The 27,273-nt window shown below is 40.6% G+C and overlaps 1 protein-coding gene across 10 annotated transcripts in view; it reads right to left on the bottom strand.

The window, feature by feature from the left end:
- The window catches only part of reln (reelin), a 438,322-nt gene that overhangs the window by 37,195 nt on the left and 373,854 nt on the right, over window positions 1–27,273 (bottom strand). For 9 of the 10 annotated variants that reach the window (XM_026932718.3, XM_034305511.2, XM_053234674.1 and 6 more), the window contains 6 exons: window positions 11,879–12,093; window positions 11,229–11,406; window positions 10,959–11,134; window positions 10,678–10,784; window positions 10,329–10,571; window positions 9,858–10,033 (listed from right to left, as the gene is read on the bottom strand). In XM_026932718.3, coding sequence (XP_026788519.2) covers window positions 9,858–10,033; window positions 10,329–10,571; window positions 10,678–10,784; window positions 10,959–11,134; window positions 11,229–11,406; window positions 11,879–12,093 — 1,095 coding nt within the window. Of the gene's footprint in view, window positions 1–9,857; window positions 10,034–10,328; window positions 10,572–10,677; window positions 10,785–10,906; window positions 11,135–11,228; window positions 11,407–11,878; window positions 12,094–27,273 lie in introns of those variants that run through there. The other variant, XR_008301877.1, reaches the window with a different exon arrangement.

Below are 27,273 nucleotides of genomic sequence, written 5' to 3'. Positions count from 1 at the left end.
TCAACTTCATTAAGCTGGTGTCTGTCATCTGGCTTTGCTGAAACATACAACTGTGTGTCATCAGCGTAACAGTGGAAGCTAATACCATGTTTACGGATAATTTTGCCCCGAGGTAGCATATATAAAGAAAAGAGCAATGGGCCTAAAACAGAACCTTGTAGAACACCAAACTTTACCTTAGTATGAGAACAGAAGTCACCATTTACGTTTATAAACTGATAATGATCAGTCAAATAAGACCTGAGCCAGGAAAGGGCCGTTCCCTTAATGCCTACTACATTTTCCAGTCTATCAAGGAGAATAGCATGATCAGTGGTATCAAAAGCTGCACTAAGGTCAAGCACCACAAGCAAGGAGACACAACCCTGATCAGAGGCCAGTAGTAAGTCATTTACAACTTTTACCAGTGCTGTCTCTGTGCTATCATGAGGCCTAAATCCTGACTGATACATTTCATGAATGTTATTCCTTTGTAAGTATGAGCATAGCTGCTGTGCTACAACCTTTTCTAGGACCTTGGAGATAAAGGGGAGGTTTGATATTGGTCTATAGTTAGACAGCTGACAGGGGTCAAGGTCAGGTTTTTTAATCAAGGGCTTGATAACTGCTAATTTAAAAGATTTAGGTACATAGCCAATGCTAAGGGGAGAATTGATTATTTTTAAAAGAAGTTTAATTATTTCAGGAATTATCTGTTTGAGGAAACAAGTAGGTAAAGGATCTAGCATACAGGTTGATGATTTTGATGATTAAATTAGTGAAATTAGTTCAGTCTCTTCAAGGGGAGTAAAACATTGTAATTGTTGATCTGATATTATTATATTATCGTCTACAGGGTTAGTTATAAAACTGTCCGGTTTTAAATTAATAGTGTGAATTTCTTGCCTGATATTTTCAATTTTACCATTGAAAAAATTCATGAAGTCATCGCTGCTATATAATGATTGTGTGCGTGTTTCTATTGTGGTCTTATTCCTAGTTAATTTTGCTACAGTATTAAATAAGAATCTAGAATTATTTCTGTTATCTTCAATTAGGGTGGAGAGATACACTGATCTAGCAGCACTAAGAGCTTTCTTATAGGTCAAAAGGCTCTCCTTCCATGCTATTTGAAATACTACCGATTTAGTTTGGCGCCATTTACGTTCTAGTTTTCTAGTGGTCTGTTTTAAAGTTTGTGTGTGATCGCTATACCAGGGTGCTTTTTCAAAGCCTTTTCTCCCTAATTATTTTTCTTTTAAGTGGAGCTACCTTATCTAGCGAGTTGCAGAACGTTGAGTCTAAGCATTCAGTTGCCTGGTCAAGTTCTTTGGGATCAGACGGTGATCCAATCATGCTTAGTAAATCTGGGAGATTACTGATAAAACTGTTGTTGACGTGAAAGTACGTTTGACATGGTGACATGGCAAGGTTCATATATTATGATTAAGACACATTTTAAATGATAGCTTCAGACTGTGGAAATAAGACTATATTTTCTATATTTAAACCGAATTTTAGTATTAAATCAAGAGTGTGACCACCACTATGGGTGGGTCCTATTACATTCTGATTAACCCCTACTGAACCAAGAATGGATATAGTCTATCTACAGCAAGCAGTGCTGGACCAAGGCCAGGAAGATAGTGAAGGATTCTTCTCGCTGTTGCAGTCAGAGAAGTGCTTCCGCTCCCTGAAGGCCAATACGGAGAGACTGAGGAGAAGCGTCTTCCCACAGGCCATTTGGGCCCTCAACCAAGACAACACCTAGGACTAGAATATGGACTTGTTTGCACAACACCCATATGACCTACATTCCTGTTAATATACCAGTATTGCCCCATATTTATATATATTTATTATATATGTTGGCAATTTCACTACAACTACCTCAGCCTGATATTGCTGAGCATTATATTGCACAAACAACTACATATATCTGCAGTTGCTGCCACCTATCTTTTATATCCCTTATATTTTTCTACCTGTATACTAGTAAATTCTATTTTATGTAAATTCTAGTTTATGTTAAGGACAGTTGAAAAAAGCATTTCAGTGCACATCATACTGTGTATGGTTGTGTGTGTGAACAATAAAATTTGAATTTGAATTGTTATTGTCAAGAAGAAAATGGAGATGTCAGACTGTGCATTGATTACCACCAATTGGACACTCTAATTGTAAAAGCATTACCTAACCTATAAGAAACTTACTATGTACTCTGTGGTTCTCGGTGGTTTTCAGTAATGTACCTAAAGTAAGGATATTAACGAATAGAAATGTAGGAATCAAACAAAGCCAAGACTGCTTTTGTATATCCAATGGGGTTTTGGGAATTGAATTTCATGCCACAGGGTATTAAAAATGCTCCTAGTACCTTCCATAGTTTAAAAGAGAGGTGTGTGACATTAACATGAAAGAGGTTTTGGTATTTCTTGATGAATTGATCATCTTCTCCAGCAGTCTGGAGTAACATGAGGCCTGGCTTGTGCATGTGCACAGCCGTCTTTGCCCCAATTGCCATAGTCATAGCATTTGCCGAATTCAAATTGCCATACGTGCTCCATACTGATGCTAGCACAACTAGGCTTGGATCAGCTTTATACCAAGTGCAAGATGAGCAGATATGTGTAATTGCATATGCTAATGGAGGCTTATCATCCTGCACATAAGCTAGAATTCTTGGGCCTGAAATAGGCAGTCATTATGAAATTTCATGATTAACTTTATGGAAACAACTTCTCAGTTGTGACAGATGATAAGCCTCTTACCTCAGCAAAGCTGGATGCAGCACGCTATTGCTGGTTGGCTGCTTTGTCAGCATTCAACTTTGGCATCAACAAATTGACTGATTGCCCAGTTTCACAAGAAGAGAGCAATATAATAAGACCATTATAGTGACTCTCAAACTGTCTTTCAGCATGTATTGCCTGAGACATTAAAATCAGTCAAACGTCTCCACAGTGACATGGGTCATTTAGGAATGCAGTGTACCCTCATCTTGGTGAGACTGAGGTTCAACTGAACAAAAATGGTTTCTGGTGTTGAAGCCAAAATCAGGTCTTGTGGGAGGTGCATTAGAAAGTCTAAGCTGGAGAAGGCTGCTTATCTAGTTAACATCCAAACTAGCAGACCAATGGAGTTGGTATGTGTGGACTTCTTTTCATTAGAACCCAATAGCCAAAACACCAAAGCCATCCTTATAATTACAGACTATTTTAAAAAGTATGCAGTAGCCATGCTTTCTAAGGATCAAAAGGCCAGTACTGTTGCAAAATGCCTGTGGGAGCAGTTCCTTGTACATTATGGTTTCATAAAGTGAGGACTAGTCCTTATCACCCAAGGGGAAACCCTGCTGAGAGAGTTCTCAGTATGCTAGGCACAAGGACAAAGGCAGATGGCATGACTTGGTCAGACCATTCACCGATGCTTCAGCTGCACTAAGATAAGGTTACTGGGTTCTCACCATATGAAGTGATATTTGGTAGGCAGCCTAAGTTACATATTGACATTGCATTTAGTCTACCAAGTCAAGGTGATGAGCCTACATCTCACTCACAGTATGTGACAAACTTAAAATCTCATGAAGAATGCACACAAATTGCAGACAGGACTAAGAAATTAACTGATAAACTTGTTACAAAATCTACATTGGAAAAAGGAGATTGCATTTTAGTTTGGAACATGCAACTTCGCAGCAAGCATAAACTGGCAGACCAATGGGAATCCACTGTCTGTAGAGTGGTGAGAATGATGAAAGACTATGTCTATGTAGTTCAACCAGGAGGCCAAGATGGTCTGACACGCACTCTACACAGAGACCCTTGTACTCTTTTACTCCCTTGTTCAGTTCTGACTGAAGATTATCACACAAACCAGTTTGAAGGCCAAGAACAAGTCACACAGGATTTTGTGCAATGGGTGATGGCAGCAGGATGATGCAGTGCAAAAGAAAAAGAGGTGTGTAAATTAAATGTTGAGATGTCCAAAAAATAGTTAAAAACCTAGTAGAAAATTAGCAGCAAAAATATTATTTAAAAATAGTACCAAATTTTATCAGCAGATGGCATGTTCAAAAATATTAGCATGGCATGGTTCCAAAATATGTTTTGTATTGATTGAGGAGCATTGAGTCACTGAATGTGTATATATGTAACCATTTCACTGAGCACTGAGATGGTGTTAGAGTTGAAAGATGAAAATGTTGGCGGGTTGTCAGGTTGGGTAGGAGGTTGTTCCTTGTTGCAGGACTGGTTGAAATGCAGTAGGTGAGTATGAGCTTCATACTACAACAGTAGAGGTGGTGAGCAAGTCCTTGCTGAGCTTTACTTTCTTGAGTGACCTCTGAAAGTAAAACTCCTACTGTCCATTCTGTTTCCCCTCCCTGATTTTCTGCCTAATTTAGTCTTAGCCAATTTCAATGTTGAAGTAGGTGAGGTGTCTGACCTGCTCCCACAGCTTGTGCCTTTTTTTTGTCAAATTTAGGTGGCATTAGTATTTGTTTTCTTGAAAAATACAGTTTTGGGTTGGATACTGCTTTTACGGCCCAAATGTCACAAGGTTTAAGAGAGAAATCTGCATAGAAGGCTGTTTCCTCCAGTGCTTGGTCTCAGATGGCCTTGGAGCGGTCATTAGCAATTGAAGTTACTTCAGGTCTGAATGCTAGCCCTGAGCAATGAACAGCTGCTTTTGCCAACCAAGTCTGTGAGGCCTCCAGGATGCCCAAGTGGCCTAGCTCACCAGAGCCTGGCTTTTCCATTAATGCTCCTCAGCTATGGTTCCAAATGGCTCTGGACAATTTGACACATTCTTTGTGAACACGTCAAGATGTTGAATAAGTCCCTGTGGCCAATATATGGCTTTTTAAACTCAGTGGACTTTTAACTTGTGTGGCAGGCCAGCAGCTCTCTCACAGAAATCATTCCTCGCTTCTCACACGACTGCCGGCGGGGTGGTGGAGGATGTGGGCATGAACACAGCACCAAGCACCATAATGGACACAGCATTACAACAACTCTTTCAAGTGAGCCTGCAGCAGCAGGCATTGACTCAGGAGCTGGCCCTTGGCCTCCAGGTCACCACCCAGGAGCTTCTGGAACTCAGGAAATGGCCACTGCAGTCCCCCTCCCCAGCCGCTGCCGAGAGGCCCAGCACCTCCTCACCAAGCTGACAGCCAACAATGAGGAGGAGGCCTTCTTGCACACCTTTGAGCTTATTGTCCAGCAGGAGAGCTGGCCTAAGAAGGACTGGGCCCATGCCCTCACTCCATTCCTCAAGGGAGAGGCCCAGCTGGCCTACCATGCCCTCACACCAGCAGAAGTGGCTCAGTATGATACCATGAAGAGTGAGATCCTCCTGCGCTGTGGCCTCTCCCCTGCCATTGCGGCAGCAGAGCTCCATTGCTGGAGCTATGATCCAAAAGCCACCCCTCGCAGCCAGATGGACAGGCTGCTGCAGATAGCCAAGAGGTGGCTCTAGCCTGAATGTCTTACCGCCACCGAGGTCGTCGAGAGGTTGGCCATGGACTGGTTCTTAAGGGCTCTGCCACGTGAAAAGAGAAAGGCTGTGGGTATGCGCACAACCCCCGGGAGATGTTGGAGGATCTGGAGCGAGCGGTGGCCACACTGGGGACCAACAGGGGCGACCAACATGAGTTCTCTCGACCTCCCCTGACCAGGCGCCAGGATCTGCACACCCAAGGGGAGGGGAGACCCAACCATAGCCACTCCGCTTATGGGACGTCACAGGACATGTCCATGCCTTTACAAGCGCATAATTTGCTGCAGTGGGCAGGTTTTAAGTTTAGGTGTTTAGTTTGTGTGTATTAGGACTGCCCACACCAGACGTTATTCAATATTTACTTTTTTCTATCTCCTCACCTTTTCAACTCTGGTAGTCAGGGGGCATTATCTCAACTTTGTCTTCTCATATTCATATTCTCTAGACTCAATATGTATTTTTTTATTTATTTTATTTTTTGTACATTATGTGAGGTCATAACCTGGGACATTCATTTAGGTTTAATGCTGATGTTATTTTTCTTCAGGAAACTCATCTGTGCTAACTTGAACATACCAAGTTACGTAAACGCTGGGTTAACCAAGACTTTCATTCAAATTAAAATACAAGAGCATGTCGCCATTTTGATTAATAAAAGGATTCCGTTCATACCTTCTAAAATTGTATCAGATCAGAACGAAAGATGTATAATTATGTCAGTTTTTCTTTTTCAAATAATATGTTATTAATTACTTTAATTTACTTTAATTCAATTCAATTCATTTTTATTTGTATAGCGCTTTTTTACAAAGGTCATTGTCTAAAAAATTGTCACTGTCTTTAAGACTATCTGTCCCAGTACTGTTGCTGACCTTGAAAAATGGGTGGTCAGCCACCAAAGGTGCCAAGTTGTTTAACACATCTAGATGTAAATATCAGGAAATGAAAGCTGAAATTTTGATCTATTATCTTATATTCATCTTTTGATCTTAAACCCAAATGTTTTCAGTGTATAGCAAAAACAAAAGACCTGGCCTTGCCATTCCAATACTCTAGGTGGGAACTATATGCATGTACATATGTATGTACACTATAGTGTCCTGTGCATGTGCAAATGCACCAAGTGGGTCTTATGTGACATTTATGATCAGGTAGTGTGTGTGCGTGTGTGTGTGTGTGTGTGTGTGTGTGTGTATACACATTAATGTCACATGCAGAGGAGCTGAAGAGAGTTGGTGGTCATAATTTCGGTGTTCAAATGGCTTGGGCAAAGAAGCTACTCCTTAGTCTCTCAGTCCTGGCCATGTGGTTGGGGAGGCATTTCCCAGACCGCAGCCACCAAAAGGATCCCTTATTGGGGTGTGTGGGATCCTTTAAAATCTTTCCTGCTCTGGTCCTGCACTGCCTGGTGTAGATGTCCTGCAGGCTAGGCAGTGCTGACCTGGTGATCTGTTCAGCTGATCTCACCACCATCTGCAGGGCTTTGCACTGCATTGCATTGCAGGTCCCGTACCAGGAGGTGATGTTCCCTGTGAGGAGGCTCTCTGTAGTGGTAGTGTTGAAGGACTTCTTGATAGTTGAGGAGATGTTGAACTTCCTCAGCTGACATAGATGGTAAAGACTCTGTCTCACCTTTTGTATTCTAGTTAAAATGTGCAGAGTCCATGACAGGTCTTCGTTGATGTGTACACCATGGTACCTGAAGCTGCTCACTCTCTCCACCAGGGTACCATTGATTGTAAGAGCTGTATATGACCTCTTTTGGTCCCTTTTGAAGTCCACAACCTGTTTCTTAGTCTTGTAGACGTTTAGGAACAGGTTGTTAGTAAGGCAACACTGGGACAGCCTCTCCACTTCATCCACATAGGCCTTCTCATCATTCTTGGTGAGCAGGCCTACCACAACAGTGTCATCCACAAATTTCACAATGCTGTTGGATTTGTGAGAGGCTACATGGTCATGTTTGTACAGAGAGTACAGCAGAGGGCTTAAAACCCAGCATTAGTTGAAGGTGAGGGTGTTCCAGGTGAAGCTGCCTAAGGTCACCTACAGCCACCTGCCCTGCGGCCGACTAGACTAGAACACAGCAGCAGAGTGAGAAGCACAGGCCCACCTCCATGAGCTTACCAAACTTTCCCACAACTTGTCGAGCCACATGCTCCCACATGCTAGTTGAATTCCATGTATTGAGTCTGTGTACCTTTCCAAAGTACTTTTTTTTACTTTTAAAAATTGTATAGGCAGTCAATTCATATCTATTTAAACCAGCTCAGCATGAACGCTGATCAGTGTAATAAGTTTTGCCATTGCATAACATTGGAACATTCCACAGAAAAGCCACTGCATGGTGAATACTTGCAAAATAGTGTATGGACCCAGAGGATAATTTTTTTTTTGCTATACAATATTCTTTATTATTATTATTATTATTATTATTATTAATAATAATAATAATAATAATAATAATAATAGCTGAAAATAATTATGCAGACAAAAGCATTTGTCAACTCAGATTTTTAAATAATTTGCACAACATGAGAATCCTAATTTTGCAAACTAGTCAAGGTTTTTGTCTAATCATTATAAAGTTGGTGCTATAGTACTCAGAACTATCCCAAATCTATAAGGCCACCAGACACCAAAAAATCATTCCAAAATCATCAATGCTTCCATGATTGCTCAGAAACAACTTTCAGTACAAAATTAGAATTCACCAGATAGCCAGCTAGCTTAAACAAAAATCACCAAATACAGGATAAGCGACCTCAGACCAACAGGAGAGGGGAAAAGCCTAAACATCTTCTGCAGTGTGAAATTTCTTAAATTAGATCTCACACAAACCAAGGATTTTTTAAAAGATTGCCAGAGACAGTGAACTGATTGGTATTAATCCAAAGCAGCAACAAGTTTAATCTTTGTTTATAATCTCAGGTTTTTTTTTTTATTTTAATTTACGGCATGCATTCGTCCTGCCATTGTTTCAGCAACCTTATGCAACTTCACAACATTTATTTCCATCCAGAGTTGCATTAATTTTTGGCTGAGATCTTGCATTGAGGACAGGAGAGTCTAACCACTCCGTAAAGTCTTCTCCAGCACATCCCAAAGACTTTCAATGGGGTTGAGGTCAGGACTCTGTGGTGGCCAATTCATGTGTGAAAATGATTCCTCATGCTCCCTGAACGACTCTTTCACAAGTTAAGCCTAATGAATCTTAGCATTTTCATCCTGGAATATGCCTGTGCTGTCAGGGAAGAAAAAGTCCATTGACGGGATAACCTGGTCATTCAGTACATTCAGGTGCTCAGCTGACTTCATTTTATTGCCGCACAATGAGGCTGAGCAACCCCAGTTGATGCAACCCTAGATCATAACGCTGCCTCCAGAGGCTTATACAGTAGGCACTATGCATGAGGGGTGAATCACTTCATGCATTTCCCTTCTTACCCTGACATGCCCATTGCTTTGGAATAGGGTAAATCTGATTTTATCAGACCACATGACCTTTTCCATTGCTCCACAGTCCAGTCTTTATGCTCTCTAGCAAATTGAAGTCATTTTTTCCGATTAGCCTCACTAACAAATGGCTTTCTTGTGGCCACACAGCTGTTTAGTCCAAATCCTCTAAGTTCTCATCACATTGTATGTGTGGAAATGCTCTTACTTTCACTATTAAACATAGCCGTGAGTTCTCCTGTCGTTTTTTTTACGATGTGACATCACCAAGCTTTTTAAAGGTCTCCGATCATGATCATTCAAGATTTTTTTCCGACTACATTTCTGCTGTAAAGTTGACGGTTCACCACTATCCTTCCAGGCTTTAATAATGCACTGGACATTTCATAACCCAGTTCCAGTGATTTCAGCAATCTCCTTAGTTGTTTTCTTTTCTTAATGCAGGCCAACAATTTTCCCCTTCAGTAACATCTTTTCCATGACCATGGGATAAGTAATCTGCCATGGTTGTTTAAGAAATGAGAAGCTACACACTGCATCAGTTAAGGTTAAAAGAACTGTTGCCAGCTGAAACATATTAATCACTGCAGCCAATCATAGGCTCTTAAGTATTTGCTTATTTAAACCCTCTGCTGAGATTCATGGACAATAATTACATATACTATGGCAGTAATTGCAAAATGGTGTCTACTTGCAAAGGTGTGCTGGGACTGTTGATTGCCAGGTATGGCTATATTTAATTATTTATTTTCTTCTATTAATTATTCCTGCTTCATTGTTCTGTTAGCTATTACAATAATTTGCTTTATTTGAAGTATGTTTTGCTAAGAAATTTGAAATGCATCACTATATAAATAACAATTGAAGGTACTACTTTTAAAATAAAAAGATAATATTATATAATTATCACATGCAGTGCTGACCTTGAACTGCAAGATGTATCCTGGTTGGACAATTAGCTCTTGAGTAGCCAAGATGTTGTAGGTTCCATCCTGGTTTTTATTGGGCCAGTAGAGATGGAATGAAGGATTGCCACAAAAACCAGCTGTTCGCACACCATTTGGATAGAAACTCCATTTTTCTTCATGAGATATACCCTCTGAGGGTTTGTTGAGAGAGGGAGAAACAAAAAAAATTAGGGTTATTTAATAAATTTATAGGCACATTTATTGTTCTTATGGCATAATATTGATCATAAAATTTATCTCTCCAAATATTTTTTTTTGTTCTTCATGTTCTCATATGCTCTTCCATTAAAGCAGTTATACATCTAGATTTCGGCTAAGAAGCTGTATGGCTTTCCAGATCAGCCTATCTTTCCTACAGTTTTATGTCTATAATGAGAAAACATTACTATACTCGGCAAACAATGTAGCATTCAAAATGCTTAATACCTTCATCAAACGTATCCAGGAGGGTGCTGGGGTTGATTTCAGAGCCTCCAACCAGAATGTTATCTAGGGCCCACTGAGCACGGTCAGGATTGGGGGTTACCAAACCTGAAGACACCTTGAATGGCTGCCACCAGCGCAAGCGTGTAGCATTTGTCAGAGCTCCCTCCGGCAACAGAATGTAATCTCTCCTTACTGACAAATACTTCAAATAATCCATCTCATGAAGGAGTGTCCATGATATACCTGTGTGTGTGTGGTGGGGGGGGTGGAACGACAGACAGAGCATAGGAGAATTCATTCTTTGTCATTTTGAAAATGAAAAGCCGAATATAAAGTGCCTAAAACAAACCTCCATCAGATGAATAATCCAGTAATACACCTTCTTCTCTACAAGATGGATAATGGCATATAGTCATATTGTCTTCACTTCCAATTCTGGTCCAGTACTCTACAAACCTAAGACACCCCATTAAGATAGGATAAAAGAGTCAGCAGATTTTCTGTACCACCATGATCTGATATGGCATTGTCATGAAAGTACAAATAAAATTTACAAGTGTAGAAGTTCTATAAATTACCTGTTCTAAAAAAAACCTAAATTTGTCATTATAAAATGACTTCAGTACTGACTTGGCTCCACGTAGATCAAGGTCAGCGGTGACAGCCTGCCTAGTATTAGCTCCACTAAAATACAGGGCTTTCCCCTCAACCAGTGCTCTACAGTCTGTGCATGGATGACCTCCCTCCAAAATTTGCCACTGTGAACCATGGAACCCCTGCCATTCAAAACGTTCCTTTAGGGTTGCCTACAAAAAGTACAACAAGTGTAAATACAAACCATTACATGTGTGTTTACTTGTGTATGGTAGGAGTATAGCCTGTATAGTAAACAGGCTTTACCTTCAAAACAGAGTTAGCATAACAGTTCTGTCCAGAAAATCCTGGATCACAGAGGCAGCGCTGATCTAGACAGTCGCCATGACCTCCGCAGTGGTTCTCACATGCAGGTCCAATGTAAATGTTACCTACTGCCCATTGTGTGTCTGAATGTCTTTGGTAGAACCGGAACCGAACAGCTCTGTGGTGTACCATACAACAGAACAATCAGACATTTCTTTGCAGACATTTTCTGTAAAACCTTATGAGCTGAAGGCCACTAGATTGTATGCAACTATGTCAAGTCATTTAAATCATTTAGTATTACCATGTTAAAAAATGTTATTATATCACAATATATCAATAAACAAATGTTACCATGAAAAATATTTTCTTACATGCAAGGAATTAGTCTATTAAATGTTATTCAAATGAAGAAAACCAAGTATTTTCCTCAGAACCTGAGTTTTAGGCAAAGTACCTCAATTTTTAGCCATTTCTAAAAACACATTTGAGAATATCTAAAAAATATATAGTGTGACAGGGCATCTATAATATATTCTTGTTATTTTCAATTCTGTGAAAACCGTTTTCATAAATAACATGAATGCCCATTTATGTACACACTGTGTAGAATGACGAAGCATTCAGACAAATTTAAAACATGCACTTACGTGTCTGTAAGGCTGTCAGGCAGAGGATAAACAGCTCTCTTCCAGCCTTCTGTAGGAAAGAAGACAGAGGGCTGGGACACTTGTCCCCCACAGTGAGAGTTAGCTGGAAGGCACTGTGGCACCAGGTACTTCCAGGATACACCAAAGTCTACTGAATATTGTACATGGACATGTCGTTCGGCATGTCTCTCTGGCACATTGCAGCCAACTGCAATCTGCAAATATACACAAATACACAAATACAGTACAGCATATAATACAATTGAACAAAGCTGTATATTAAGCATCTAGAAACCAGTACACTGACAGAGGTCTCAGACATTACTTCAGGTCATATTACTGTTTCATAGATCCAGGGTCCCTGGTTCAATGAGCTTGGATTATGATCTGTGCAGAGTTTCTCTGCATGTTCTCCCCATGACTGTGTGGATTTCCCCTGGGTTTTCCAGTTTCCTCCCACCTCCAAAGAGTATGGCAGTTGGTGGATTTGCTCAGATAAACTGTATTCTGTGTCCTGACCAGGATAAAGCGGTTACTGAATGTGGGTGAAAATTTAATAGAATAGAATTTCTTTTTTTATGGAGCTCATAAAGAAATCTTGTAAGGAAGTAATATCCTTCTCTGGCCAGCACTGTTAATTATTACTATATATTTATATGTACGGTTCATTTATCGTTACTAACTGCTTTATCCTGATAATCACAAAAAAGCTCAAAAAACAGCAGTGAATCTGGAACCTGTCCAAGAACACTGGGCACAAGGTGGGAACACATCCTAATGGGACACCAGTCCATTCCAGGGCACTGTGCTTACACACATTCTCATACTCATTCACATACAGGGGCAATTTTTAGCATGGCCAACTCATGTTTTTGGATGGTGGGAGGAAACCCACACACACAGGGAGAACATGTGGAACATCCGCACAGACAGTAACAGAAACTCTGGAGTTAAGGGGGCAATGCAACCAACTGCTCCAACTTGCCCCATTTTTATATTTACTTACTGTAAATGTATCCAACTTCCAAAATTCCAAAATGTTCTTTGGATTTATTTATTACAATAATTTGGAAATAGTGGGTCATATTTATTGTCATGTCAATGCCGGAATCTGCTTTAAACTCCAACTCCCAGAGTATAAAGTGCCTACAAGCATGAACACCAAGGACTACAACTCACAGCTATCACGGACACTCTCACATTCACGTTTACCTGACTACTGATTGCACACACATGGTATCAATCACCCACACACTATATAAGCACCCTCACTGCACCTTCACTTTGTGAAGCATATGTTCAGTGTTCTTTTGTTCCAGTTGTTATCAAGCCTTTGTGTTTTGATTGCTATTCTGGTTCTTGTTCCTGTTTCTGGTTTTCTCAACTTCTCTTGCCTGCCTTAGTCTACATTGTCTGTTGATCACCTGACCATTGCCTGCACCTTGTCCCTGTTTTTGGATTATGTCTTTGTTTTGTTTGCAACAATTAATAAAGCCATATATTACTGCACTTGTGTCTGAAACTGCATTCCAGACATTTACATGCATTTTGTTAATTTGCTATAAAACATAATTTTGAACAGATACACAGCTCAAAATTGTTTCAAGTTTATTTATCATGTGCACAAAATGTCAGGGACAGTTGTACATGAAATGCTTGTTGTGAGGCTCAGGTATTCTATAGCTATGCAAAAAATATACATAAGAAGATAAGGAGAAAGAGAAGAAAGAGGGGTAAAGATTATTTAAAATATACATATATACAAAATATGCAGAATATACTAGAGAACTGGTATGTATGCCTAGTAAGTATGTAGGTAAAGTGCAAATCAGTATGTGAACAACAGCACAAAATAAATAGTATAATAAAGAGTAGCTGTGGGCAATGTGTAGTGTCTGAGCAGTCATCTATAGACATAGAAGTATACAGTACTTAGTGTGTAATAAATATGATCAATATATTGGACAGTAACTGGACTAACTGGACTGAGTTCTTAAAGGCAGTAAAGTGGTAATAGTGCCATTAGAAATATTGCAGCATGGCCAAAAGTGACAGAAACATATGAAGAGATTGTCCATGAGTGTCCGTGAGTTGACCAGTGTGTGGGAGGTAGTGGAGGCATGAGTGAAAGAGTGGGAGAAGGAGTAATGACTGGATTACAGTTTATTCAGGATCCTGATGACCTGCAGGTAGAAAGCGTTCTTCAAACTGTTGGTTCTGGATTAAATGCTGCGGTTCCATCTGCCAGATGGCAGTCTGGAAAACAGTCTGCAGATTGTGGTGATTTTGTGAGCCTTCTTCAGACATCATGTATGGAAGATATCCTGCAAGGCTGGGAGTTTGTTGCCAATAATGAGTTCAGCTGCTCTCACAACTCTCTGGAGTGCATTGCAGTCACGGAGGAAGCACCTGCCAAACCAGACAGTCATGCACTCAGTCAGGTGCATCTGTAGAAGTTGGTTAGGATGTTGGGGGGGGAGACCAAACATCCTGCACCTCTGCAGGAAGTAGAGTCACAGACGAGTGAAGTGCGCTCTGAGGTGAAATGCACTCTGAGGAACTTGATACTCCTGACTCTTTCCACAGCACCCCCCTGCAGCCTCCTGTGGTCCACAGTCATCTCCTTAGTTTTGCTGATTTGAGGCAGAGGTTGCTGTTGTTGCACAACGCTGATAATGCTCTGACCTCATCTTTGTAGACTGTCTCATCTCCACCTGTGACGAGGCCCAGGATGGTAGTGTCTTCAACAAACTTGAGAATGATATTGTAGCCATTCTTGGCAGTACAGTAGTGAGAGAAAAGAGAGTACAGGATGGGGATGAGATGGAGATGAGATGGAGATGAGAGCATCCCTTTGGAGATCCTGTGTCCAGAAAAAGTATGGAGGAGATGCAGTCACTGAATTTCACCAATTTGAAATGACTTTGTCCGTCAAACTTTTTTCACGGTATGCAAATTGAAGAGGGGCCTTGGTGGCCAGGAGGGAGGAACAAGTCTTTTACTAGTCACTTGAAGCTCTTCATGATTGTACAGGTGAGAGTCACAGGGAGGTAGTTATTCAGACATGTGACTGCAGACATCTTACGGACAGGGATGATGGATGTCTTCTTTAGTATGTGGGAATCACATATGGAGATTAAAGATATCTACATCAATTAGCGGACTGGCACAGACTTTGAGAACATGGCCATCAGGACCTGGCACCTTGCGTGGGTTGACCATCCTGAAGGATCTGATCATATCCGGTACAGAGATGGTTAATGTGCAGCTGTTGCAGTCCACCAGTAGTTTCACTGCAGGGAAGGTGTTGCTTGCCTCAGTCCAAGCATAGAAGGTGTTTAGCTCATCAAGTAGTAAGGCAGATAGTCCCCCATTGCAGATTTTCCAACCTTTGTACTCTGTGATAGAGCGTAAAACATTCCACATGCACTTGAGGTCAGATCCTTGATAGTTCGACACAACCTTGTCTCTGTAGCCCCTCTTTGCAGTCCTGATGGCCCTCTGAAGGTCAAACCTGGCTTTCCTGTATGCCACCAGGTCCCCAGACTTATAGGCTGAAGTTCTAGCTCCAAGTTTGGCCCTGACATCAGCATTAAACCAGGGTTTCTGGTTCGGGAAGGATTTGACACAGATTTTTGGAACAGTGTTTTCAGTGCACATACTGATGTAATCAGTGACAGAGTTTGTGTATTCATTAATGTCTGTGTCTGCTGCATGCTGTAAAATCTGCAATCTGTGGATTGGAAACAGTCCTGAAGTGTGCCTCCTCACTCCACTGATAGACCTGAAAACCATTTTTTTTCCTGTTTGAGTTTTTGTTTGTATGCAGGCAGAAGAAGGATGGAGGTGTGATCAGCTTTACCGAAGGCAGGGTGGGGGAGGGGGTTGTAGCTTTCTATGAGTGCAGTGTAGCAGTGGTCCAGCATCTGCTCAGCTCTAGAGGGAAAAAATGTACATGAAAATGTACATGATTTGTTCAAGGTCTTAGGTGTGTAAATATTCATTCATCTGCAGTAATCTGATCAAACTAGTGTTACTCTTTCGATGTTATTTATACTGTATACACATTCAAGCCATGAGCAGCAAAACTGCTTGGGTGAGTTTGTCATTGCTCCACCTCTCTGCTTTGCCAATGTCTGCTCCTCTCCACCTCCTGACTTCAGTGGGGATATTGTCACTCTGCCTCCTGGCTTTGGGGATGATGTCGCTGAGCCGCCTCCTGGCTTTGCAGATGACATTGGCGCTCTACCTCCTGACCTTTGTGAGGGTGTCAGTGCTGCCGTGCCTGCTGAATCCTGTGAGGGCATCGTCGCTAATCTGCCTGCTGAGTACTGCATGACCTTCCTCCACTTCTCTGCTTCACAGAGGATGTCACTCCCCTCTCAGGCTCTGCTCAGGCTGCAACTCCACTTTCCTCCTCTGCTGCAGACATCATTCTTCCTGTGCAATGCCTGGGGGACCCTGGCAGCTAATGGACTCTCTGCCCAGAGATCCAGGCCCCCCAATGTTTAGGCACTTCAGGAGCCATGCCTTAAGGGGGGGCGCTATGTCATGTAAATCTCCCTTCACCATGTGCTATGGTTTTTGGCATGAACTGTGTGTCTTCCAGATTGACTCAGCACTTCTTTGTTTTTGTTTTCATCACCATATATGTGTGCTTTGTTTTGATTCTAGTCTTGTCTCTGCCCATCTTGTCACTGATTCATTGACCTAGTGTGCCATTATGGTGATCACCTGTTTTTAGTTACCAGTTAGTTTCAGTTTTCAGTTACCAGAAGTCTGACTGTGAAGTCTGTTCAGTGTATACATTATGTCTGCTGTCTGAAACTTCTTTTCTGATTTTTTGCCTGTGTTTCCTTGTTTCCCTGGTTTCCCTTTCTGAATTCCATGTTTATGATCTGTGCCTGTTCTGTTTTTTTAATATGGATTTGCCCATGTTATCCCTATCTGCCTGTTTATTGACGAAAGTGAATTGTGACTATGATATATGGACTGCCTTGAATAAAATCAATGCGTCTCTTCACCTCCATCCCACAAATTACACGCAGAGTGATATGGGAAGCTAAGCAGCAGCAAATTTAGTCCAAATGAATTAAGCCAAGCAATCAGTATTCTAAACAATATGTCTCTCTCTCTTTACATTTGTAGTAGAGATGTAACCAAATATGAATACAAATAGTGATTCTGTAGAAAAATAGAGAACTTTTTTAGAACGCTTGCCAGCTTCTGACTATGTATGTGCATTGGAATCCTGCAGAAGGAAACAAAACAGCCACATAAGCATGAGGTTTTAACTTAAATGTGCAGTTGTATAGGATTTCCAGGTTTCAAATTCCCTCCCTAACTCAAAAACTACACAAAAAGAGTTGACACTAGCACAAAATCTTAAGACACAGGAAAAAGCAAAGTTTTTCTGTCATTTCAGTTATTGAAGTTACCAGTGGTTTTTTGCTTGTTGTACTAGTGAAACCTTTTGTGATTTTTGCTTTTTTCTCTTGAGAGACTATTTATGTAGGACTACTCCTTTAAGGGGATTTTTTGCATTGTCTTTTTCATTGGATAATTTCTTTGGATTTTCCTACCGAACCTTGTGGATAACCTTTGTTTCTTGTTTTGCCTTTTTTCCACATTTGCATTTTTTGGATTTTGGACTTCATTAAACTCTTTGAACTTTCACCCAGTTTTTTACACCTGGGTTGAACACATCCCCCAGCTCACTGATAGAGCATCTCGCTTTCATTCTGCCAACCTGCGTTCGAGGCCCTGATGTATACATGGTACCTGGCAACCATGCTCATAGAACAAAGATCAAGTTCATTAACTTTAATTGAATTGGCGATGCACTATTCATTTTTGCCACAGGACATCTGGTTTGGGAGTTGAATAAAGTTAGAATTATCAACAAACAAACAAATAAATGAATACATTTTGTTATAAGTTCTGAATGAAAAATGATTTCTTTTCCCAGAATCCATTTTTTTTCCCCTCCCACTGGCTTCCACTGTTCCCAGGGCATAACAATAGCGTTCACATGTATAAAAAAAAAAAAAAAAACTTCTGGTACAGTCTGAATACAAAAATAGATAAAAATTATTTTGAGCACTAAACAGATACAGATACAAATACAGGTAATGGCACTGCCAACAGCCACAGCCATTTAGACCTTCTGTAGTGGCTGTTGCTGTTGATGAAATGCAGCAATTAATTGCAAGATGCCAGGTGGATGTGGCCATTAGCACTATCATTAGCCAAATATGACATTTTTCACTACATGAAAATACTGTATCTGCATGCCTGACTATCACAACAGGAACACAATGTACCTTTCACAATGTACCTTTTTGAACACCCCTTTCCAAAACAGATAGGCAATAGTTTGGGGAAGGCCCACATTCGGCTGTGAGAGTCAGGTGTCTACATACATTTGGCCTCATCTGAATCAGATGCACTTCTGATTTTTTCAGTTCTGTCTGTTGAGACTGGAGGTGACAGTCATGTCCAGATGTGCCTGCTTCATGGTCATTATTTTCTTTCTTGTCGACAGCAAGTGATAGGGCATCAACAGCAAAAATTTATTTTCTAGGTGTAGAAAATCTTTCTATCATACTGTCTGCATGATTTTATATATATATATATATATATATATATATATATATACATATATAAGCCTAATCAGCATGCTTTGTATCCTCATAGGACATTTGTTCAGTGGTTTTGACATTTGATTGAGACCAGTGGTTTGTTGTCTGTCTCAACTCAAAAGCTTGACCATATTGGTGAAACCTCTCACATGCATACATATTGACAAAAAGTTCTTTCTCTATCTGTGCACAGTTAACCTCCATGCTTGTTAAAGTTCTGGAGGCATATGCCACAGATTGCCATTTTTTGTCATACTGCTGTAGCAGGTACTTCCCCCAGGCCATATTGCAATGCATTAGCCAAAATCCTGGATCTTGGAAAATCAGGATCATCAAATTTGTGTTTTTACTCTTTTCAGCCTCAGGAAACACTGTTCCAGAGACCAGATCCATTCATTAATCTGTTCAAGAAGTGCTTGGAGTGCTGACAAGCTGGGGAATAAACTTGGTAAGGTATGTCATCATGCCTAGGAAACATCTCACCTCTTCTTTGTTTAGAGGTGTGTCCATATTTTCTATGGCTGGGGTTTTCCTTGAATTAAGCTTCACCTTGTCTTTCGAAATCTCATCTTCCACAAAGGTCAGAGTTTTAACTTTTAACTTTAAGTTCAAACTCACATTTGTCCTTGTTTAATTTCAGGTTAACATGGTGTGTCAAGTCTAGAACTGCTCTCAGTCACATGTCATGGTCTTCTTTTGAGGAAACCCAAATGATGACGCCCTCCATCATGGTTGCCACACCAGGTATGTGTCCAAAGATCATGTGAATGGTTGATGGTAAAACTCTGAGGCTGACAGAATTCCATTTGGGAACCAAAGAAAATGATATCTTCCATCTGGTGTTTTAAAAGTGCATAGTGTGTTTGGATTTCTCTCTGAGTGCAAATGGTACTTTACTGCATGCTAGTACAATTGGGGTCACTATCTAATCTATGTGAATTTTGTGCACATGTTGCAAGCAACCAAGTCCTTCAAAGACATCTGCTTAATCAGTGATGCTTGGTCCTTCTCTGTTGCTACTACAAAAACCTACACCAGCATGATACTTTCACATACACTCAGGCCTGAACTTTATGATCTATAATCAGCAACTGCGCCTTCACACTCTATATTTGAACATCACCATGCATCTCCCTTTTCCAGTGATATTCTCACCAGTAGGTGAATTTTGTTCATTACAGGTAGAGTCTTATAATCATCAATAGAGAGCAGGTTTATCGGGGCTCCCATATCAAGCTTGAATGCAATTATTGTCTCACACAGACCAAGATGGTGGGGCGTGCACAATGCAAGGCTCAGCATCTCTCCAGATTTTGCAAATTAGGTATGTTTATTCTAGTTATATTAAGCTTGGTTGTTCATCACAACCTTGCAATCACTTTATACAGCCGAACAAACTTTGTTACACAAACATTGCAGTGGATATGGCATTCAACTTCCATCTGCTACCATCAGAGATTCTCTGGTCCCCGGACTCAAGTGAGCCAGCCACTCTGACAGGAAGTGCCCGTCACCGGTGTCACAAATGTAAACAAAGACAGGGTAAGGGGTCAGACTGTGGGCCCAGCTAAAGCTCAACCCGCATCATCCAGCACTACTGAGCATCTTCCTTGCCAAAGTACAGTCTCTGGCTAATAAGATCGATAAAATACAGCTCCGGATTACAAAGTACAAAGATTGCAAAGTTATGGTTTTCATGGAAACATGGTTTAATAGTACCACTCTGACTGTGATTGTACTGTGATTGAACTAGAGGGGAGGTACATCTTCAGAGCTGACAGAACTGCTGTAGACTCTGTTAAAAGCAAAGGTGGGGTGTTTGCGTCTACATAAACAGAACTTGGTGCACAGATGTTGTTATTACTAAGTCCCACTGTTCTGCTGATATCGAGTACGTCTTTATCAAGTGCAGACCTTTTTATCTGCCCTGTGACTCTACATGCACCATAATCGCTGCAGTTCGCTAATCGATAGCCAAGAAAGAACTTGGTACTGTTATTAGCATGCTGCAAACAATGTATCCAGATGGTACTTTTATCATTGTTGGTGATTTTAATCACACTAAATTGAGGATGGCACTCATCAAATTCTATCAAAACGTCTCTTGCCCTACAAGAGGAGACAACATTCTTGATCATGTTTACACAAACGTTACTGAGGCCAACAAAGCTACTCCTCTCCCCCACATTGGACAGTCAGATCATGTATTCCTGTTCCTACTCCCCAAATACAAACATGTGAAACCCACAGTGAGGACTGTAAAAGTGTGGCTAGAAGGAGCAGACTCTTTACTACAGTAACAGTTCCAGCACACAGACTGGAATGTATTTGCTTCTCAGGCTACACAGGATTCCCACACGGGCATTAATGAAAAAAAAATTGAACTGTAAAAAAAAAAATGTACTGTACAATATTAATGCTGTTTGCACTCTTAAATACCCTTTGTCTCTTGTCTTTTGCACTACCATGGTAACTTGCCCTTACACTTCATTCTCAACTTTCCTCCTTGCACATTACTGACTAATTACTACATGATGCTATCAGTATGGTCACCTAATGGTCACCAGATATATACCTAATTTCTCTGTACAATGCACCTTACAATAAAGTTGAATCTAATCTAATCTAATTAACTGTCACTGGAACTATCCATTCTGCTTTATCAGCAGTGGTAACTTGTATAGAGTCCACAAAATATTCGTCCATTTCTTTGTCAAACATGTGCACCCTTTTCATTACTGCTCCTGCTTTGCAACACTTTGCAAAGTGGTTCTTCTTTCCACAATTTTTGCAGGATTTCCCATAGGCTGGACATATCCTAGGCTTATGAGTAGAGCTACATTGATTGCATTTATTTTCTGCAAATTTCTATTTGCTTTGCCATTGTCTTGAAACACATCTAGTGTATTGCCCTGATTTCACTGCATGCACCATAATATCTACATTTTTCTGCTCCTTGGCTTATGTCTATTGTCATCTCTGGTGCTCTGCACATGTTGAGCGCCTTTTCCAGTGTCAGATATTTTTCGTGCAGCAGTTGTTATTTGAGATCATTGTCTGGGATCTCACAAACTATTCTATCTCAGACCAGAGGGGCTCTTCAAGTTCTCCAAATTCACATGACTTGCACAGTGTGTATAGTTCAGCCAAGTATTGATCAAAGCCAACAACCTGTTTCTGGTCACAACTAAAAAATTAATATCTGAAAAAGTGACATTCTTGCTTGGGAAAAAATATTCTTCAAATTTTGCCATTAAAATATCTAATGTCAAAGCTGCCTCCTCAATTTGAAAGCTATTATATACAGTCCCCTCTGAAAGTATTGGAACTGCAATTTGCTATACATTGAACATTACATATACATTGACATTTGGATTTGAGATCAAAAGATGAATAAGAGATGATAGACCAGAATTTCGGCATTCATTTCCTTATGTTTACATCTGGATGTGTTAAACAACTTAGAACATGGCACCTTTGGTGGCAGACTACCCAAGTTTTAGGTGAACAAAAGTATTGAAGCAGATAGTAATAAAGTAAATAACACTTCATATTTGATTGCATATCCCTTGCTTGTAATAATTGCAATGAGCCGGCCAGGTTAAGGTCTGGTGATTGACTTAGCCAGTCTAAAACCTTCCACTTTTTCCCCCGATTAAGTTCTTTGTTGTATTGGCAATGTGAGTTGGATCATTATCGTTCTGCATGATGGAGTTCCTCCCAATTAGAATGGATACATATATATGTAGATTGGCAGACAGAATGTTTCTGTAGACTTCTGAATTCATTCTGTTACCATCATGAGTTACATCATCAATAAAGATTAGTGAGCCCATTCCAAAAGCAGCCATGCAAGCCCAAGCCATGACACTACCTCCATCATGCTTGACCGATGAGCTTGTATGTTTTGGATCATGAGCAGATCCTTTCTTTCTCCACAATTTGGCCTTTCCATCACTTTGGTAGAGGTTAATCTTGGTTCCAGAACTTTTCTCTTTATGAATTCAAATCTGGCCTTCTGTTACTTACTGCTCATGAGTGGTTTGCTTCTTGTGGTATGGCCTCAACTGATGTTGTTTTCCCTGGCTGACTTTTTCTGTCTGGTTATTAGCACATCGGTTGTTTCTTTCTTTGTTTAGAAAGAAAAAAAAAATCTGATCAATATTGCCTCTTTTCTCAGCTTCAGAATGGCTTGCTTTTCTCTCATAGACAGCTCCCTGGTCTTCATGTTGGTTTATCCTTTTTAACAACAAATGCAGTCTTCACAGGAGAAAACTCAGAGTGCAAACCAAGACTAGACATTCAGAGCTATTAATTGCTTAAACAATCAATTTAACAGAGCACACCTGTGCAACAAAACACCTGTCAATCACATATTCCAATATTTTTGATCACTTAAAAATGGGTGGGTTCAAAGATGTGGGACAACTAGATGTAAATAATAGGAAAAGAAAGTTGAAATTCTGTTATTTCTCAAACTGAAATGTCTTCATTGTATGGCAAAAACAAAAGAATTGGCCTTGCCCTTCTAATGCTTTCACAGACAACTGTATATTCAGAGCATCAACAATGACATGCAGAAAAGGGCTCTTTTCATCATTCCCTCCTGTCCCATTAGCAGTTAGTGGTGTCCAAAATTGTGAGACCACATTGAAAATCTGGGATTTTTTTTCTTTAAAATTGGAAATAAATAGAAAGTTTTAGAATTTTGAAATATTTAAAACAAGGAAAGTAAATGTTCAACATCTTGAATATTTAATATTCAAGATTGTGCACTATGTCCCTATTTAAATGTTAGCAAATTTATGTTATTGACAAAGTAAACCAATTTGTACAAAAGGTAAAATTTTCATCATGCCTAATCTCTTCAACTGAAACATGTGTTCAGATGAGAGTTAAATGGCTTTGATCTAAAATGGATCATAATTTTTTGCACACACTTGAAACTAGAAAAGAATGCAAAATAGAAGCATTTTCACTAGTGATCTCAGACTTTTGGACCCCACTGTAGATACTGAATTGCTATAAAAAGTGTTTCCAGTTATCTGATAGCTTGCCAGCAAACTGCATAGGTGCAGGAGGACTTGAGGAATGACGAGAGCTTTTGATGTTGGAATCCCACATGCTGAATCCAGTGGATGCTGAATTGTGGGAATAATGTTTTCCTGAATTATGCTTACTATCTCCTCTTCACCAATATCACTTGACCTTAGCTATAATACTAACTTTTTGCAGGCTGCTCTGCCACAGATAACTTTGCGTGAACGAGTACACTCACTGCTATACCCTCACACCAACTTCTGACACCATGTTATGCTTTTGGTCTCAATCAAGACAAAGTTGATGTGAGTTTTTATTTTGATTATACTTTACTCAGGAACTTGACTTCAGGTGCTACTACTACATCCTGGTCATTCCTCCCATAAGGCATACTGGGAACTGTAGATACTGTATATGCATATAACGAAACAACTGCTTCATTGCTTGGGCTCGTCTTTCCACTGCTTCACATACTATATCACTCTGAGAATTGGGGGAGGGGCTCACTGAAGGAGGGAAACCAGTGCTGGAGGCTCTAAGCCAATCAGAAACTGTGAACTGTGAAACTCTTATTTTTCTCTCTCTTAGTAAACTGGGCCAGTGTGTTTGTGTGTCAGAATGTGAGCTGAACAAATAGAATGGTTGAAAAGCAGCCAAGCCTCCATTTCCATATTTTATTTTTTCCCATTTGTGCTGTGAAAAAATGAAAGCTCACATGCAACCACACTCCAAGTCCTCTGTGTTCTTCAATTGTGAACAGCTGTCATTTATCACACTGGTACTGAAATCAGGGGAATAGAGAACCAGTCCCCTCGGCCAGATTGTCCCGTCTCTAGCACAGATGCAGGAGCAACAGCATCAGGCTCTCATGAGTCTATAGCAGGTGGGGATCCTCAACAAATTGTGGATGAGCAAGCCAGATGGATGGGCAAGGAGAGACTGGGGGCTAAGTTTTGAAGCCCTCCTGACAGGAGAATCCCAGTTGGCTGCCCGTAGCCTGCCACCTGAGAACCACCTGGATTATACAGCAATGGGGCAAGCCATGCCTGACTTTCACCAGAGGACTATAGTGAGCATGGATCCAGGACAACGAACCAGACTTGCCATCCATCTTGCATAGGATTACACATCTGTGTGTGGGGACACAGGTACATGGTGTGCCTTTGAGCAGCATATTTGACAAATAAGTGGTTTATGGAACTAAATAAGGTGGAGAGATTAGCTTGCTGCTTAAGTAACATGTTAATACAAAATTTCACTGATCAATGTTCCTTGTAAATATTACACACTATATATATATATATATACAATGACAGAGTTTTTGTGATTTTGCCTTTATACACCACCACAATGGATTTGAAATAAAACCATCAAGATATGATCAAAGTGTAGACTTTCAGCTTTATTTTAAGAGGTTCCACAAAAATATGGCATTTACCATTTACGAATTACAGCCATTTTAAGCAAAATACTTCTATTTTCAGGGGCTCAAAGGTATTACATACAAAGGTATTATATACAAACTATGCAGAATATATTAGTATGTTTGGTATTTATGCCTAGTTAGTATGTGAGTAAAGTGAAGATCTTAGCTGTAAACACTGGAATATGTACAGTCACAGTATGTGAACAAGAGTGCAAATGTAGTACAATAAATAATAGGTATGTGCAGCCGTATTGTCTGAGCAGTCCTCTATAGACATAGGAGAGTATAAAAAGCAAGTGAATCAGGAGTACAAAGTAGCATTTAATTTTTTTTTATATTTACAATTAAATTAGATGTAGTAGAAGAAGAAGAAGTATGTGTAGTGTGTAATATATGTGACCAATATACCATAACATTGCACAGAGACAGGACTTAGCATCAGTAAAGTGGTAATAATGCCCTTAGAAATATTGCAACATGCCCCAAAGTGACAGAAACATGTGAAGATATTGTCCATGAGTGTCCGGGAGCTGTCAGTAAGATGAACAGTGGTTCATCTTACTGACAGTGAGTGGGAGGTAGTGGAGGCATGAATGAAAAAGCAGACAGTTATGCACCCAGACAGGATGCCCTCTATGGAGCATTTGTATAAGTTAATCAGGATTCTGGGGGGAGACCAAACGTCCTGAGCCTCCACAGGAAGTAGAGTCACTGATGAGCCAATTTCACCACTGTCTTAGTATGAAGGGACCAGGTCAGGTCATCGGTGAGGTACACATTGAGGAACTTGATACTCCTAATCCTTTCCAGCAGCCCCACTGATGTATAAGGGCCATCCTTCTGCAGCCTCATGTAGTCCACGATCATCTCCTTAGTTTTGCTGATGCTGAGGCAGAGGTTGCTGTCAATGCACCACTCGAACACTCTGACCTCATCTCTGTAGGCTGTCTCATTTCCATCCATGATGAGGCCCAGGATGATGGCGTCATCACCAAACTTGAAAATGATACTAGAGCTGTGCTTGGTGACACACTCATGAGTGAACAGGGAGTACAAGAGGGGGCTGAGAATGCAACCTTGTGGAGCTCCTGTGTTCAGAGACAGTGTGGAGGAGATGCGGTCATCAATTTTCACCACTTGGGGTCTGCTCGTCAGAAAGTCCAAAATCCAATTGCACAGTGTTCATTCCTAAGTCCTTGAGCTTTGCAATGAGTTTGGCTGGAAAGATGATGCTGAAGGCAGAGCTGTAGTTAATGAACAGCATTCTCACAAAGGTGTTTTTCTTATCCAGGTGTGTAAGAGCACTGTGCATTGCCAGAGCAATGGCATTGTCCGTCGATCTGCCTTTGAGAAATGCAATTTGGAGAGGGTCCATGGTGGCCGGAAGGGTGGTTTTTGACTAGCTGCTCAAATCACTTTATGATTGTAGAGGTCAGAGCCACAGGGCAGTAGTCATTCAGACATCTGACTGCAGACATCTCAAGAACAGGGACAATGGTGGTCTTCTTGAAGCATGTGGGAATCACAGACAGTCTTACAGAGAGATTATAGATATCTGTGAAAACCTCCACTAGCTGGCTGGCACATGTTTTGAGGACACAGCCATCAGGGCCTGGCACCTTGTGTGGTTTTGACCATCCTGAAGGATCTGATCACATCAAGCACAGAGAGGTTTGGTGTGCAGCTGTAGCAGTCCATCAGTAATTTCACTGCAGGGAAAGTGATAAAGTTTGAACTGTACATTTGGCACTGACATCAGCATTAACCCAGGGATTATGGTTCGAGAAGGATTTAATACAGATTTTTGGATCAATGTTTTCAGTGCATATACTGATGGAATTGGTGACAGATTTTATGTTTGTGTATTCATTAATGTCAGAAAATCTGCCATTTTCTGGATTAGAAACAGTCCTGAAGTGTGAAGATAGCCTCCTCACTCCACTGATAGATTGTCCTGAGAACTGATTTTTCCTGTTTGAGTTTTGTTTGTATGCAGGCAGAAGAAGGATGGAGGTGTGATCAGCTTTACTGAAGGCAGGGTGGCGGAGGGGTTTGTAGCTGTCTGTGAGTGGTGCAGTGTAGCAGTGGTCCAGCATCTGCTCAGCTCTAGAGGGAAAAATAATGTGCTGGATGTATTTGGAGAGAACCTTTATCAGATTTGCCCTTTTGAAATCTCCAACAACAATAAAAACAGTGTCTGGATGCGAGTTCTCTAGATCATTAATAGTCATATACAAATGTCTAATGCACAACCTTTGTCTGCCTGAAGTGAGATGTAAGTCACTGTT

Source organism: Pangasianodon hypophthalmus, chromosome 6 (genome assembly GCF_027358585.1).
Source record: "Pangasianodon hypophthalmus isolate fPanHyp1 chromosome 6, fPanHyp1.pri, whole genome shotgun sequence".
NCBI lineage: Eukaryota > Metazoa > Chordata > Actinopteri > Siluriformes > Pangasiidae > Pangasianodon > Pangasianodon hypophthalmus.
Note: the sequence above shows the minus strand (reverse complement) of the source record. Positions and strands in the feature narration are given on the sequence as shown.